The 15,557-nt window shown below is 53.6% G+C and overlaps 1 protein-coding gene across 3 annotated transcripts in view; it reads left to right on the forward strand.

Moving 5' to 3' along the window:
• Aacs (acetoacetyl-CoA synthetase) overlaps positions 1-15,557 on the forward strand; it is a 44,583-nt gene that overhangs the window by 4,131 nt on the left and 24,895 nt on the right. For all 3 annotated transcript variants that reach the window (XM_074061241.1, XM_074061240.1, XM_074061239.1), the window contains exons 2-5: positions 3,021-3,124; positions 4,079-4,199; positions 6,863-6,976; positions 10,471-10,568. In XM_074061241.1, the coding sequence (XP_073917342.1) occupies positions 3,021-3,124; positions 4,079-4,199; positions 6,863-6,976; positions 10,471-10,568 (437 nt within the window). The remainder of the gene's footprint in view (positions 1-3,020; positions 3,125-4,078; positions 4,200-6,862; positions 6,977-10,470; positions 10,569-15,557) is intronic.

Raw genomic sequence — 15,557 nt, forward strand, 5'->3', positions numbered from 1 at the left:
ACCTTTGGACACCCTTCATCAGTCCTCAGAGTGACCCTAGGATAAGTACCATTATCCTCTTTTATGGAGGAAGAAACTGACGCACAGAGGGGATAACATGTCCAAGGTCCCAGTTAGAGGGTGGCAGGATTCAAATTGAGACAGTTGAGCTTGGGAGCATGTGCTGTTAAGCCCTGTGGTCCTCACGACACTTTTTTTTTGGTGGTTCTGAGGTTTGAATGCAGTGCCTGTACCTTGAGTCACTTTACCTGCCCTTTTTTTTGTGATGAATTTTTCTGAGATAGGGTCGGTCAGGCTGGCTTCGAAACACGATTCTCCTGATCTCTGGCTCCTGAGTAGCTAGGATTACTGGTGCGTCACCAGTGCCTGGCAATGATACCCTTTTAAAGGAGCCGTGAGCTGTGCCCATTTTATAGGTGGGAAGCTGAGGGTCAGAGGTGGAGCAGCTTGTCCCAGGTCATTCTCCAGGAAGTAGAAGAGCCCAGACACTAATCCAGCCTGACCGTGGAGCCAAGCTTAAATCCTCCACTAGTATGGGAGAAACTGTGGCCTCCAGCTGACAATTTTGAGGTGACTCATGAGTGAACACAAGTGCCTGAGAGGCAGAGTGGCCTGCCTTAAGTCTCAGTGTCACTAGGGTTAGGGAATCTCAACTTTCTAGACTCACTGTTCATGGTCTTTTCCTTGGGTGCTCAGTCCATCTGGTCTGTGGCCTGTCCGTCTGCCCGGAGGAGGTGTCTTGGGGCCCTGAAGCTCTGTGGTGTGCCCGACTGGCTGCTTTACCTTCACTAGGGCGCTCTACCTTCCTGTGTACCTGCCCTGCAGCTCTCCACACCTGGGCTCCTGGGACCTGGGCAGCCCTGAGGGCTGAGTGGGCACTGTGCTGTCACCTCCAGGTCAGCCTGCGCCAAGCCTCCTGCAGCCCCATCCATCTGTCCAGCTCAGTAAGCATATTTCTTCTCCCTCCCGAGTCTAGCGGGAGTGAGGACTGTGGCTGGACCTCATGGTTAGGAGGGACCAGTGGGACCGCTAGGCCTCTGTATCTCTCTGCCCCTCAGCACAGGGGGCAGTAAGGACCAGTAAGCTTCAGTGGATTGGTGGCAGTGAGAGAATTAGTGCAGCTGTTATGTTTTGCTTTGGTTGGTCATTTTCCTGCTGTCACCATGTCCCTGCCAGCTTATGACCTCCTGGGACATGAGCAGGGCTGCACTATGGGACAGAGGCACTGCACAGCTTTGTCCTGCCCCCTGAGGACCTCTGGGTTCATTTTGGCCAGTCCACCTGGACCCTGAGTGCATGGAGGGGTGGGGATGTCCTCACCAGGTCAGGGGGAGGGGGACAGTGAGGTCCAGCGTCCATAGGAGTTCAGGCCATCTCTGCGTCAAACTCCTGGTTGCATCTTGGTGGCAGAGAGAGGAATTTTAGCTTCACTGGGTGGGGTCTGCAGAGGCACACAGCCCCGCCAACCTCTGCATCTTGCTGCACATCAGAGCCTAGCTTACCCCCAAGGGTGGGTCTCTGGCCCTTGGAGTTTGACAATGATCTCTGAAGTGTTGAGTTCAAGTGTTTGTGTGGGCAGTTGTCCATCTTAGTTGGTGTATATGGATGTCTTCTGCAAATGGGGGTTGTGGAACTGCTGCGGTGAGGAGGTTGCTTCAGAAGACTGGAGACACTCCAGACAGAAGTCTGGGTGTGAGTCAGGACTGGGCTGCACAGTGGATACCGTGCAAATGGTGAACAGGACAAGGCGGTTTCACTGCTGACGTGGAAGATAAGCATGTCATTAGCAAAACAAGCACATTGTGGAGGAGTGGCTGCAGTAGCCGTCCACCCAGAATCTGAGAAGAGGGGACACAGAGATGTTTGGTCATCTCACTGAACCCAGTGACCCAGGGCGATGTTGCCATGGAGCCATTTGTCATTTTGAACTTGGAAATGTGGATGAATATATATCCTGTTAAACACATTGAGACTGAAGAGGCCCCAAGGAGGAAGAGACTTCCGATCCCTGAGGTCTTGGGGTGAACAGTGTGCCGTGCCTGTGCCAAGGGGAGGGCGGGGCACCCCAGAAGCATGTGAAGGGACCGCTGGGGCTCTGTCTCCATGCCAGGCCATGGGCAAAGAGGGGGAGGTGTTCTGTGTTTCTGTAATGTTGCATCATATCGGTGTATTATTCCAAAAATCAAAATAAAATGAATATTGTGGCCCTCCCCCCAACATTATACTGGCTGGGGAAGCCCATCAGCAAGCTCTCTATGTCCTTTCTTTTTTTTTTTTTTTTCTTGAGACAGCGTCTTCCCACACAGCTCAGCTGGCCCTGAACTCTCCTGCCCCCACCTCTTGAGCACCTGGCTAACCAGCAACCAGTATTTTTTTATTTAGGTAGGTGCTCAGGTTTGAACTCAGAGCCTCATGCTATGCTTGCTAGGTGGGCGCTCTACCACTTGAGCCACTCCACCAGCCCTTTTTTGTGAATGGTTATTTTTGAGATAGGGTCTCGGGCACTATTTGCCCACGTTGACTTCGAACCCCGACCCTCCTGGTCTCTGCCTCCTGAGTAGCTAGGATTATAGACTGGAGCCACTTGCCCCTGGCTAACAGCTACCAGTTTTGAGCCTGGTTCTGTTGTTCTAAGCACACACCCCGTGCACACGTGCCCATGGGATCCTAACAGTAGTCCCATGGGTGACTATTACTCCATTTTACAGGTAGAGAAACTGAGGCAGAGTTAAGTAACTTCCCCGAGGTGGCTCAGCGAATACATGGCTGAGCAAGGATTGGAGGCCCAGCTTCTGCTCCCAGGCCCACCGTCCTTCTGCACAGGGTTAACCGCTCCCCCTCGCCTCCTGCTCCTCCTGGGGACTGCTGCTGGAGGGTCGGTGTCCGTGAGAACCAGGGTCCTTCCTGGCCCAGGCCACCTCTGCCCATGACTCCTGAGACCTTCTGCCTCCCCGCTGCACTGCGGGGACTCCCCCAGATGCCGTGGCGTCTCTGAGCGGTGCGCCCTTGCTTCTTCTCAGAGAATTACGACGACTTGTACCGCTGGTCAGTCGAGTCGTATTCAGACTTCTGGGCAGAGTTCTGGAAATTCAGTGGAGTCGTCTTCTCGCGCACGTACACTGAGGTGAGTGGAGATTTTGCTTACGCAGCTTTCTCAGGCCTGGGTTTCTGGGGTGAAATGTGAATTCGGGGGAATGCCGAACTGTACGCCTGTCAGAGCCTTATGGCAGCTGGAAAATCATCACCCTGGAGGCCCCACGGGGCCCTGGGGTCTGTGACTGCCCTGCCCCTAGGACTTGAGCCATCCTGTGTAGTGGGGCCCTGGGGGTCCTCCCTCCCCTCTCCTATGTCCCTTCTCTCCATCCTGCTCTGTCGCCCAGGCTGGTCTTGAACTCATGATCTTAAGTGATCCTCCTGCCTCAACCTCCCAAGTAACTGGTCTCTTTTTAAAAATTTAAAACATGTATTCTCTTTTTCTTGGTGGCACTGGGGTTTGAACTTGGGGCCTCACACTTTACCACTTAAGCCCCTCCATTAGCCCTTTTCTGTGATAGGTTTTTCTGAGATAGAGTCTTATGAACTATTTGCCAGGGGCTGACCTCAAACCCCAATTGTCCTGATCTCTGCCTCCTGGGTAGCTAGGATTACAGGCGTGAGCCATCAGTGCCTGGCTTAAAACATTTTTAATTGTGGTGAAATATACATAACAAAGTTTACCATGCTAACAGTTTGAAGGATACGGTTCTGAGGTGTTCAATTCACGTCCATCGTCATGGTTAAACCCTCAGTAGTTTCACCACTATGACTTTTTTCCGCAGTGCTGGGGATGGAGCGCAGGGCCTTGGGCACACTGGGCAAACGCTGGCACGTCCCCGCTCCTTCCAGCTGCTCCGATCACTTGCCCTAAGAGCGAGCAACTGCGGCCTTAACGTTTAGGCCCCTTCTCGGCCTTCAGGCCAGTCTGCTGCGCTCAGTGAGGCTTCTCTGCCCGCCAGCATCGGGGAGCAGAATCGCTTTCATCCATTCACAGCGGGAGCCGGGGTGGGAGCGCTGTGAGCTGGTGTCGTGTTCTCTGCAGGTTGTGGACACGTCGAAAGGGATTGCTGACATCCCCGAGTGGTTCAAAGGCAGTCGCCTCAACTATGCGGAGAACCTTCTGCGGCACAGGGAGCACGACAGAGTTGCCCTCTATGTTGCGAGTGAGTCCTGCTGGGCCCTCCCCTGCTGTTCTGAGTGCACGCGTGACGAATTCCATCAGCAAGGTGTCCCCTGACAGGGAGAGGCCAGTCGTGTGGTTTCTGTGAGAGAAACGGACACCTGTTGTTTTGCGTTTGTTTTTGGCCGTACTGGGGCTTGAACTCAGGGCCTCACGCTTGCTAGGCAGGCGCTGTACCACTTGAGCCTCTCTGCCAGCTTGTTTTGGTTTTTGAGACAAAACATGTCTGGGTATGTAGCCCAAGCTGGCCTCAAACTTACAGTCATCCTGCTTCACCTTCAGCCCTGAGTGCTGGGGTTACAGGCGTGGCCACCACGCTCAGTGTAGAGAAACTTATTAAGTAACTGGCCCAGGTGACTTGGCAGTGAGTGAGGAGAAAGGACCAGAACACCTCCTCACTGGCTTCTCCTTGTAAAATAAAACGTAAAGGACATCCCTGTGTGTGTAAGCAGTCTCCAGAAGAACTCATATTAAGGAAATATTTTCAATAATCTATGAGTTGTTTTTACTAAAGAGATACCATGGGCTGGGTGTGGTGGCACATGTCTGTGATCCCAGCACTCAGGCGGCAGATATCGGGTAGTTTGAGGCCAGCCTAGGCAAAAAGTTAGTGAGTGAGATCCCATCTCAACCAACAAGCCAGGCATGTGACCCTGAGTTCAAACCCCAGTACTGCCAGAAAGAAAAAAAAAAAAAATCCCTGGAAAACAGTAGTATACCTAATTGCTGGTGACAAAACAAGCCAGTCTTCCCAGGACTTGTCGTGGGTGTCTGATGGGGACTGAACTGGGTGTGCACCTTGTTCCCTCCCCTCCTCTCTGCCGCTTCTCCATATGTATTGGCTGAGTCCAGCCATTTGTCTTTCTTTTCTGTAAGCCCAGCTCCAGTGCACCAGTGGTTGAGAATGTGACAATCTTGTCTGTCTCATGTCTCCTTCCCCCATCCCTCCTTTTAAGGAGCTGTACCTTTCCCTTAGTGCCAGCGCCCTTCCTCATATTGGAGTTGGGAACAAGTGCCATCAAGCTGGAGTCGCATTCACTTTATGAACCAGATGTCTCTGTGTTCTGGTCTGGGACTTGAATCCAGGGCCTGGTGTGTTGCCAGAATTGGATCTCTTGCTTAACAAGAGGCTGAGCTGGACAAGGTGGCTGACTGTGAGCCTGGGCACTTAAACACCATCGTATTTCATTTTCTGCTATTTTTCTGCCCTGCCCCTGTTTCTCCCCACTCTGGGCAGGTAGTCACGTCATTCTGTGTACACTCAGGCCCTGTTGGCAGAGCTCACCCTTCCTCCTCACACACTGTGTGGCTTTCATGCTCCAGTGAGTGGAGCAAAACAGTACACGTAGCCCTTGTCAGCACAGCTGTCTGCACAGTATGCTTTGGCTTTGAAGAGGAGAGTTCAGCTGACCGAGTTCTTTCACAGTGGATAAAATGACCTGGGCTGTGAACGTAGGACAGGTGTCTGCAGGCCAGCCAGGGAGAGCACAGAATGATGGTGGGTGGCACTTCCAACATGAGCCCTGGGAGAGCGTAGGTTGGTACCAGAGGGGAACAAGGATGTTCATCCACTTTGGAAAAGAGATGCTTCATGGTAGCAGCTGGCAACAGAAATAAAATTTGCACCAAAGATCATGGTCCCCAGGCTTACACCTGGAAAATAAAGCAAAAAAGGCTGGGACCATGACTCAAGTGGTAGATCACCTGCCTAGCAAGCACGAGACTCTGAGTTCAAACCCCAGTACTGCCAAAAATACCTCCATAAAAAAAAACTCCAACACCCCCCCCCCAAAAAAAAGACCGACCCAAATGAAACAACAACAAAAAACCCCCCAAAGGTGGAATATTACTCAGTAGTAAAAAGGAATGGTTTATTGATGTTTGCAACACTTAAATGACTGTGAAAAAGCCAAAAACCAAACTGAGAAGGTCAGCTACTGTATGGTTCTGTTTACAGAACCTTCTTTTAATGCAAAAAGGGGCAGGGGTGACTTGTGGGGTACAAGACTGCAGAAGGAGGAGGTCTGTGCTGATTGTGTCTTGACCATGATAGACCCCAGAGAGAGCCGTGCACACATACAGTGCATCCATGTTGCTTTCCTGTTGCCCGATTAACCATGGGGGTAGAGGGGACATGGGTCCTTCTGAACTGTCTTTGCACCTTCCTGCTTATCTATAATTAGTTCAGTCAGAAAAGCCCCAGATGGAATGAACCCAGAGTAGCCTTCCCGTGACAAAAATGTTCCCAGGGGATCTTTACCAGATTGGGGGTTTGTGCTGGCTTCAACCCAGACTGGCTTTTCTTTCTTTTTTGGTGGTACTGGGGTTTGAACTCAGGACCCCATGCTTGCTGGGCAGGCTCTCTACCACTTGAGCTACTCTGCCAGCCCTTTTTTGTGTTGGGTATTTTTGAGATGGGGTCTCTTTAACTATTTGCCTGGGCTGGCTTTGAATTGCAGTCCTCTCAACCTCTGCCTCCTGAGTAGCTAGGATTACAGGGGTGTAATCCTGTAGAGAGGGGTGTAGAGTTGGGATGCCCGAGTCTAGTCTTGCATTCCCCATGTTGTGTAATGTTTTCCTGGGCATTGACCAGGTGGTTTTCTTTTTGTGATGGTCTGTGAACTATTTGTCCTTGCATCTTCCCAGGGGAAGGCCGAGAGGAAATTGTGAAGGTGACCTTTGAAGAGCTGAGGCAGCAGGTGGCTTTGTTTGCAGCGGCCATGCGGAAGATGGGTGTGAAGAAAGGAGACCGGGTGGTTGGTAAGTGTCTGAGACTGAAATTAGAATGAGTGGCCTGGAAGGGCGAGAGGACTTTTGGAAAGGGTGATGGTGCCCTGGCATCATTCTTGTCACTGTAGGACAAAGGGAAAGTCTAGAAAGAGTGCCAGTTCTGTGAAGCAGGATTCTCTTTGTTTGAGTCCCTGCTTTGTCCCAGAGCCTGAAACAATTCCAGGGACATCCAGGGTGTGCAGGTTGGTTGAATTAGTGAAGGCATGTTTAGGACTTAGCCCTGTAGGGCAGGCAGCGGGCACAGCCTGTGCAAAGGCCCTGTGGCTGGCGAGAGTGCAGCAATCTGCAAGGAGCTGTGAAGTGTAGGGGTGGGGCAGGTGCCCAGGCTGGTTCTCAAAGATCTTATTGACTTCTTTTACCCTACCTGGAGCTTTCTGACGCCTGTCCCTGCTCACTGCCCTGTCTCCCTTGTGCAGCAAGGGAAGGGAGGTGCATAGAACCCGGAGAACCGGAGACAAGGCCCCACTTGGGGCTGTTGTTCCAGAAGTAGCCACGGTTAGTCTGCAGGCCGTGAGTGAGGGAGAGGCCAGAGGCCTGGCCTTTCCTTCACTTGTCGCCTCAGGTAGTGAGTCACCATTTCCTGCTAGGCACTTAGGGACTTTTCTTACAGTTTTTCCTTGACTTCCAGAAAAATCAAAGGCCCGAAGAGGGAGCCACCCTCTGCCCTGGACCCATGCTAATTGGAGGTGGGAAGGCTTCGCAGCTTGAGCAGACCAAGACAACAGGCTCCCTGACCCGCCATGGGTCAAGAGCCACAGGCAGGCGTGGGTTGTGGCCAGGAAAGCTGTGGGTAGTGTTTGGCTAGGGTGTGCCTCTCATGAGGAGTTACACTGTCAAAGGGCCTCAGCTTGTGTTTGCTGAGAGGGTGGATGGCCAGGTGACCTCATCATTAGGTGCACAGCTGGTACAGGGCTGGACCGAGGATCCCAGTGGTCAGGGCCCTCGTGTCTCTTCCTCAGGTGATGGAACTGGGCATGGAGTTAGTGCACTGAGGGCTTCGAGCTTATAAAGCAGGCATTCTGCTGCATGAGCCACTCCTCCAGCCTATTTGACTCTGGTTATTTTGGAGATGGGCTCTCTTGAACAGTTCACCCGGACTGGCCTCGAACTATGACCCTCCCAATCTCAGCCTCCTAAGTAGCTAGGATTATAGGCGTGAGCCACGAGCACCCAGCTATGTTAGTGGTTTTGACTGGGGTTTGAACTCAGGGCCTTGTACTTGCTAGGCAGGCACACTACCTACCACCTGAGCCATGTCCCCAGCCCAGTGTATTAGTTGAAAGGGATGTGCCAGGCCCCATCTGACCCTTGCATATTCACCAGGGGCACCCCGCACATTGAGGTGCTCAAATATCACTTCCTCAGGGGCCCATCTGGCGCCATTGCCACTCTGTCCACGTGTTGGCCTTCTCTTTATGGTCCTTATAGACCTTGAAGTCACTGGGTGACCGCATCTATGCGTCCTGCAGTCCTGGAGGTAGGCTTTGTCTCTGCTTATGGGCTTGTCTTAACTTGAGAAGAGGGCCCAGCACACAGTAGGCATTTAATGAGTGTTTACTGAGTTAAATGCTGGGAGGTCTGGACCAGCGTTCAGCACAGGCATTTTCGAGGTGGGACCCTCACTGTCCTGAGGTTGTCCTTGCTCCCGTTCAAGCTGTGTCTTTTTTAAGGTCTCACAAAGGACTTCAAAAAGTTCTCCTGTTCTCCAGCTTTATTTTGTGGTGCTGGGGATGAGACCCAGGGTCTTGCACAGGCTGGACAAGTGCTCCCAGTGTGCATTTAAAAATCTCCAGTGGGACTGGAGGTGTGGCTCAAGCTGTAGAGCATAGAGCACCTTCCTAGCAGGCACAAAGCCCTGAGTTCAAACCCAAGTACCACCAGAACCCCCAAGTCCCCAGTGGAGGCGGCTGTTCTGAGAAGTTGACATCCCTCAGGGCGGCGCTCTCCATGAGGGGTGCCTGACCCAGGGGCCCAGGAAGCTGCACTTCTTGTGGGCTCAGCTTAGAGTCAGTGTACCCTGCCCTAGTCACCAGGACAGGGCCTTGTGCTGCAGCAGAGGGTACAGGGAAGTGATTCGCAGGTCAGGAAATGGGCGGATGCTTTAAGAGAGCTTCGCCGGTTCCTGGCTCAATTTTCTGTTGTCTGTGAAGTGGCCCCGTATTGGGTCTGATGGGCTCCTGTCAGTCACCAGGAAGTCAGTCTTCCCCAGGCAGTGAATCTGGCCTGCCCTTGGGGGATGACATGGAGACCCTTCAGCTTCACTCATGGCCACGTTCCATCTCCAGTCAGGCTTAGCAGATACCCACTGTCCTGTGGGTGCTTACGTCTTAACCAGGGACACGCCTGATCCAGAGAGATGGACGTGCAAATTGCTGTGGTCCTGCAGGGAGAGGAGAGGGCCTGGGGCTGTCCAGGAGCCCTGGGTGATCAGGGAGGTGTGTGGCTGTGACCTTCTGTCTGAGGACTTTCCTTGGGAATGTTTGCAGTACTTTGTTTCCACTCTCTCTGACTGCAGCTGTTCTCTGCTTCCCTGTCATGAAACCAGCCTCACTGGAGACAGGGGCCTCAGCCTTGCTCTGCTGTTGTGTCTTCCTCGTTCCTTTCCTTCCCTCCACCCGTCTTTCCACCCATAATCCATCTGTCTCTGTCCGTCCGTCCATCCATCCATCCATCCATCCATCCATCCCATTCATCCCCCTGTCTATCCATCTGTTCATGCATCCATATATTCATTCATCTTTCTATTTATCACTATAAACATTTGTCTGTTCATCCATCAGTCCGTTCATTCACCCACCCATTCATCTTTCTATCCATCTGTGTATGCATTCATCCATGCATGGATCATCCATCTGTCCATCCATTTATTCATCTAACCATCCATCCATCCATCCATCCATCCAATTCCTGAGGGCCTTGTTATGGTGGGCCTGGTAAAAGGGCTTTGACAAAGCAAAGAACAAGGCAGGCAGAGTCCTTCCCTCATGTGGGAACCTGATCTCACACGGCAGGTTGCACCCGTGGTTGTTGGTATATGGCTATGGTGAGCGTGGGGAGGGAGATACATTGGGTCCTGCGGGTGACTGGCTGGGAGACCTGAGTTCACAAGCCCAGGAGAAGGCTCGCTGAGGATGTTTCAGGGGAAGTGAGAGCTGAGGACGAGCGTGTGCTGGGTGGGGGAGGCTGGCACGAGTGGAAGCATGGAGCTGATAGCTGTGAGACTGAGCTTCAGCTGAGGGACTGAAAGACTGCTGTGGCAGAGTGAGGGGAGCAGCAGGAGGCCAGGGAGGGTGGGGCTGGCTCCTGGGCCACAGGGTCATTGACTGGCATGTGAAGAATGGAGTGGACAGACTGGTGGGTCCTGATTCTGTTCCTCGGGCAGCTCTACACCGGTGCCCCCTTCCACCCTGGTTTGTCTGCCCCTTGACTCCCCAAACAATACTTTCCATTGCATCTCCTGACAGGTTATTTACCTAATGGCGTCCACGCTGTGGAGGCGATGCTGGCCGCAGCGAGCATTGGTGCTATCTGGAGCTCCACGTCACCAGACTTTGGTGTGAACGTGAGTCAGGGCCACCAGGGGTTGGGGGTGTGGTTTGCAGTAGAGCCTTGAGTCAGGTGTGGGGACATACTGTCCCCACAGCCAGCCCTCTCTCAGGCCAGTGATGGGAGAATCAGGGAGGGAAAGAGCTAGAAGGAGGCAAACTAATCGTTTTTCTGCTCCGGGTGCTGGGGCTGGGGCCCAGGGGCTCATGCATTTTAAACTGCAAAGCAGACTGGTTCTTGCCATCTTTTGTGTCATCCTGATGGTCTGTGTCTGTGACCTTTGCAGGTGTTGTGGGTGGCAGTCAGTGTCACTCATTCTCATGTGATTTGCCTTGCTGCCTGCGACTTTGGAACCATATGAGATTTCCTGTGTGTCTGCTCTCCCAGGCCAGCTTTCCAGTTGTTTTGTTGCTCCTGGTGGGGCTGACCCCTCCTTGCGTGTGTCACTGCCACTGTGCCTCCTTGGATCTTGCCTTTCTGTACACGTGTGCACTCTGGGGGTGTGCTCGGACCCCACACCCTCTGGGGAGCCATGGAGTCCTGGGTGTGTCCAGGTGCTTAGAGCAGCCCAGGCAGAGCAGGTGTGCCTGCAAACCCCTGCCATGATTGCCCTGCCCACGGCCCCCCATGGGAGGAATGAAGCAGCAGCGGTAGCATAGGGAAGCTGGGGAGCTTGGGTTCCAGTTCCTAGCCAAGCAGAGCTCTGGGCATGGGAACGTGGAGCCACGAAGACAGGGCCCTGGGTGAGAGGTGGCCTCACCTAGTTGCTGTCCAGGTTCTGGCAGTTTTAAGCCAGGCCAGGCCCTACACTGTGTGTTGGACGGTGCTACCTGCCCCCGGCAGGTTCTTCATCCACCCTGCACCTTAAATTTCTGCATTGCAAAACTGGAACTACGTTAGGAGGTGGGGACAAGGTGAGGTTTCTGCACGTGGAATAATTGGAGCCGTGACCAGTGCCCGGAAGGCTCCACAGCGTGGCTGCCGGTGGTGCTGGACCGTTAGAGCTGGGTGCTCCTCAGCCAGCTCTCCCGCCATGACTCTAGCAGGTCCTGTCCGCTTCCAGCCTTGCTCTTTTGGTAAAGGTTTTTGAGACGTCACTTTGTTCCCCACAGCATAAGAAGGAGGAGCCAGACAGGCCTGGAGAGGTGGGGGCTGTCCAGGGCCCTTCCCAGCCATCCAGGGCCCCCTCCACAGTGGCTAGATGGTCATGTGTACCCCCTGGAGCATCTTTTCTCTTTCCTACTTTGCCACATCTCAGGACTGTCCAGGGCCAGCAAGGACTGGCCTGAGACTGAAACCCCATGTGGCCTCCCCTGTAGTGTAGGAGGGTCCAGCAAGGAGGCCCTGGGCACTGCTGTTTTGGGATTCCTCAGCATGTCACCATATGGAACGAGGGGAGGGGACAGAGGACAAGTGGCTCCAGAACTCCTGTCCTCAGAAGGGAAAGGGGTGCTAACAGTGACCTTGTGGCCGCAAGGACACAGTCTGTTGTGGGCTTGGCCATGCCTGTCCTGGATCAGTACATGGGAGTTCCTGCTGGAGTGGGGTGCGTGTGGTTGAAGTGCCTTACATCCTTCCATCTCTGTGGGTTGGAGATCTGTGTGTGGCTTCACTGGGGCCTGACACAGAGCCTCAGACTTGGCCTTCAGTGGGCTCAGAAGCTGGGCTGGAGGCAAGAGTGAAGGAGGGTCATTGTCCCCCAGCAGCTGTACTGGCCCCACGCCTGTCCTCATGGCTGTCCCCTAGCTGCTGGGTGTCATCCTGTGTAAATGTCACCTAAGAGGCCTCTGGCGACTCCACGCCAGCTGGTCCTGCCCATCTTGGGAGGCCTGCGACCCAGCAAGTGGCTCTGTGGTGACTTCTCTCTGGGCTGTCCCTTCTCTGACCTCTGCTGGTCCAGGGTTTCTGGAATCACAACTTATGCATGCGACACTCAATGCTGGCTCACTGCCGTGGCCACTAGGTGGCAGCAGGGCTCTGCTCTCCTGGCATCTTCAGCAGTTTGGGGAAGAGAATTTTCTCAGATGCCATGGTCAGAAGGCTGAAGGCCTTCCTGCTAGGATGCTTTGCTCTGCCTGCTTCTGGTCTCTGCGGTGCGGAGTCCTCTCTCCCTCCCGCTGGAGACAGGTGGCACGTGAGCGATCCTGTGTTACTAACATGGAAATGACCACAGGCCACCTGGCAGGACTTCCTCAGCACCCGTACCTGCACAACATGGCGGTGGGGGGGGGCATCAGCAGGCAGCACTTCTGCCTGCTTGCACATGGCCTAGGGTCCTGCGTCCACTGGGAGGCACAGCGCTTGCTCATTCACAGTCCTGGGCCTGTGAGCTGTGGCCTGGGACAGATCCATGGCGCCAGAGCTGCCCATGCTGCTGGTCAGACTGTCCACCATTTCTCTTCCTTGTGAAAAACAACAGGAAGGAGTTTCTGGAGTAGACGACAGGGGACCCGGAATGGAGCAGAGACTGATGTCTGTGATCTCGTGGTCCTCTCTGCAGTTGCCTGAAATTGCATCTCATCTGAAGCTGCAGCTAGGTGCCTTTCTCAGTCCTGGGTGCTTTTCTGACACCTGCAGTGAACCGTGAATGTCCTCCTAGTTTAAATCGTGTTTCTGTTGGCAGTCCCCCAGAGTCTGTTACACAGGGCCACTCACCACTCTCCCACAGGTCCTCTGAATGTGAGTGCTGGGCCTGTGGCACGTGTGGTGTGTCTTCTTAGCAGGCATTTGACCCATAGGGGAGGGGCTTCCATGCAGGTGTTCTCACCTGCTCTTCCACTGGCTAGGCTGGTGACTGAGGGGCCTCTCTGTGGGCCTCTAGGGAGGGCTGGGGCTGCTGTCTGTGATGATGTGGTCTGTGCTTCCCTTCTGCTCTGCCCTGTCCATGCTGTTCCCATCACTGCCTCCTCCCCGCTCTGCTCTGCTGGCTGCCCAGGCTTCCGTCCTGTGTGACCGACACGTCTGAGCTAAGAGTGCCGTGCCCTATGGGAGGCTCAGCTTTTGAGGCCCCCACGCTCTTTCAGCCTCACTGAGACTTCCTGGTCCAGTGCATTTCAGCCTCTCTGGGGTCGCCTCTGAGCTGGTGGCATTTTCAAAGGTGTTCGGGGACCACCCTGTGACATCCACACATGGAGCTTGTAGTCTGCAGCCCTCACCTTTGTGAAGCATCTCAGGAGGCTGTGGTTTGCAAGTCAACAGCACAGCTGCTCTTCCTGCTCCGTCTGGGCGGCAGTCCGTGTGACTCACGCCGGCTGTCCGTTTCTGCCCTTGCTTGTTGCTGAGTGCTGTATTCAGGTCAGCCCCACAGTCACAGTTGTGCTGTTTTCCTGGCTACATGAAGGCAGTTCTCAGTGACCATCATGGACAGAACAGGTTGCTTGTTCCTTTCCAATGCTCAGATCTTCGCCCTGCCCATCCAGCTGGCAAAACTTCAGTTGTACCCTGGGATTATAGAGTCTTTCCATGGTGCCAGGGCTGGGACCTCTGATTCTATAACACTTGTCACCTCTGTAGTCTGCTCACTGTGACCTCTGGCCATCAGGCCCTCCTCGTGGGATGGTTCTTGGGGATGCTGGACTTTGCGTAGAGGTGTCCTATTTGGCATTGGATTTTCTGGTAGATCTGATGTTTCCTGTGTCTGGGCCATCCTTCCCCTGCCCCTTTGCCCGGCTTGTGGTGTCCCCTGGTTGAAACAGCCTCTCCTCCCCCACCCTCCCAGTGGAACCTGCTCGTCCCTGATGCTCTGGTCAGCAGAGGTGTCCTGCAGCTGGTTGTTCTCGCTTGCTTTGGTGGTTTGGGACGGAGCGCGGGTGGCCTCAGTCCCAGTGGGACAGGGACCTCACAGGTGCCTCACAGGGCTGCTGCTGGGGAATGGAGGCCTATGGGACCAAGGAACTGGTGTCCTGAGGCTGGATTCCAAGTCCTGTCCACTGCATAGCCACACTTTTGAATAAAGCTGGTAAACTGATCAGTGTTTTATGTAAAACAAACAAAAACCCACGAACAAAAAAACAAAAGTACAAACCAAAAGAGACAGGGGCTTCTAGGGTTTTCCTATAATAACATCACTGTTTCCTTCAGTCTGTGTGTTCAAGGCATGTGGAAAGTTCTGGAGAGCAGAGTGGCTTGGCTTTGGGTCCTCCTCCTCACTTGCTGCTGTCAGGCATGTGACTTCTAGTTACTGAGAGCACTTCTGTCCTCCTCACTCCTTTCCAGACCCAGGTGTGAGTGTAAGGCTGGTTGTCACTCGTTAGCTTTGTTTCTATGGGGGATTGTGATTTCTAATTTGGCTGATCGTGTGCCTTGGTTTCTTCACCTGTGACAGGGCCTCTGTCTAAGGTCACTCTGTGCATCGTGCATGGATGTTAGGAACGTGCCAAGGACCAGCTATGGAAGTGTCAGCCCTAGTCTCGTCTGTCCTCTTGACCAGACTCGTCAAGGCGTTTATTCTATTGGTCTTTTGGAAGAAGATCGCCTTCACTGATGAAGTCTGGCATTAATTATTCTTTATGGTTTTAATTCCTTCCTTTTTCTTTCTTTCTTTTTTCTTTTTCTTTTTTCCCCCCGTCTTTTTGAGATGGAGTCTTGCTCTGCAGCTCAGACTGGCCTGGAACTTGCGATCCTACTGCTTCAGTCTGCTGAGTGCTGGATTACAGGCATGCACCACCACCTGGCTTCTTCCTCCTTCTCCCTGGCTGCCTGCACCAGGAACATGGTTCATTGAATGTCATTTTTCTGATTGTCACCTGATCTGGCGTAGAAACTGTCTGGCTCCCTGGCAGGTGTCTGGCACTTGTGGGCAGGACAGACATGTGCTTTCCACCCTCTTCTGCCCCTTACTGAGCCTTGACAAACTCTCCATCCTGAGTCTTTAGTGCAAAGATTCTCGCATGTCATGGTGAGCCAGCCCCCTGGAGGCCGGGGAGACAGATTGTGGGGCCCCACCTGCTGTGTAGACGCAGCTGGTGGCAAGGGGCCATCTGAGCTGTCCCCTTTCTGGGTTCCT

Source organism: Castor canadensis, chromosome 18, assembly GCF_047511655.1.
Source record: "Castor canadensis chromosome 18, mCasCan1.hap1v2, whole genome shotgun sequence".
Lineage (NCBI taxonomy): Eukaryota > Metazoa > Chordata > Mammalia > Rodentia > Castoridae > Castor > Castor canadensis.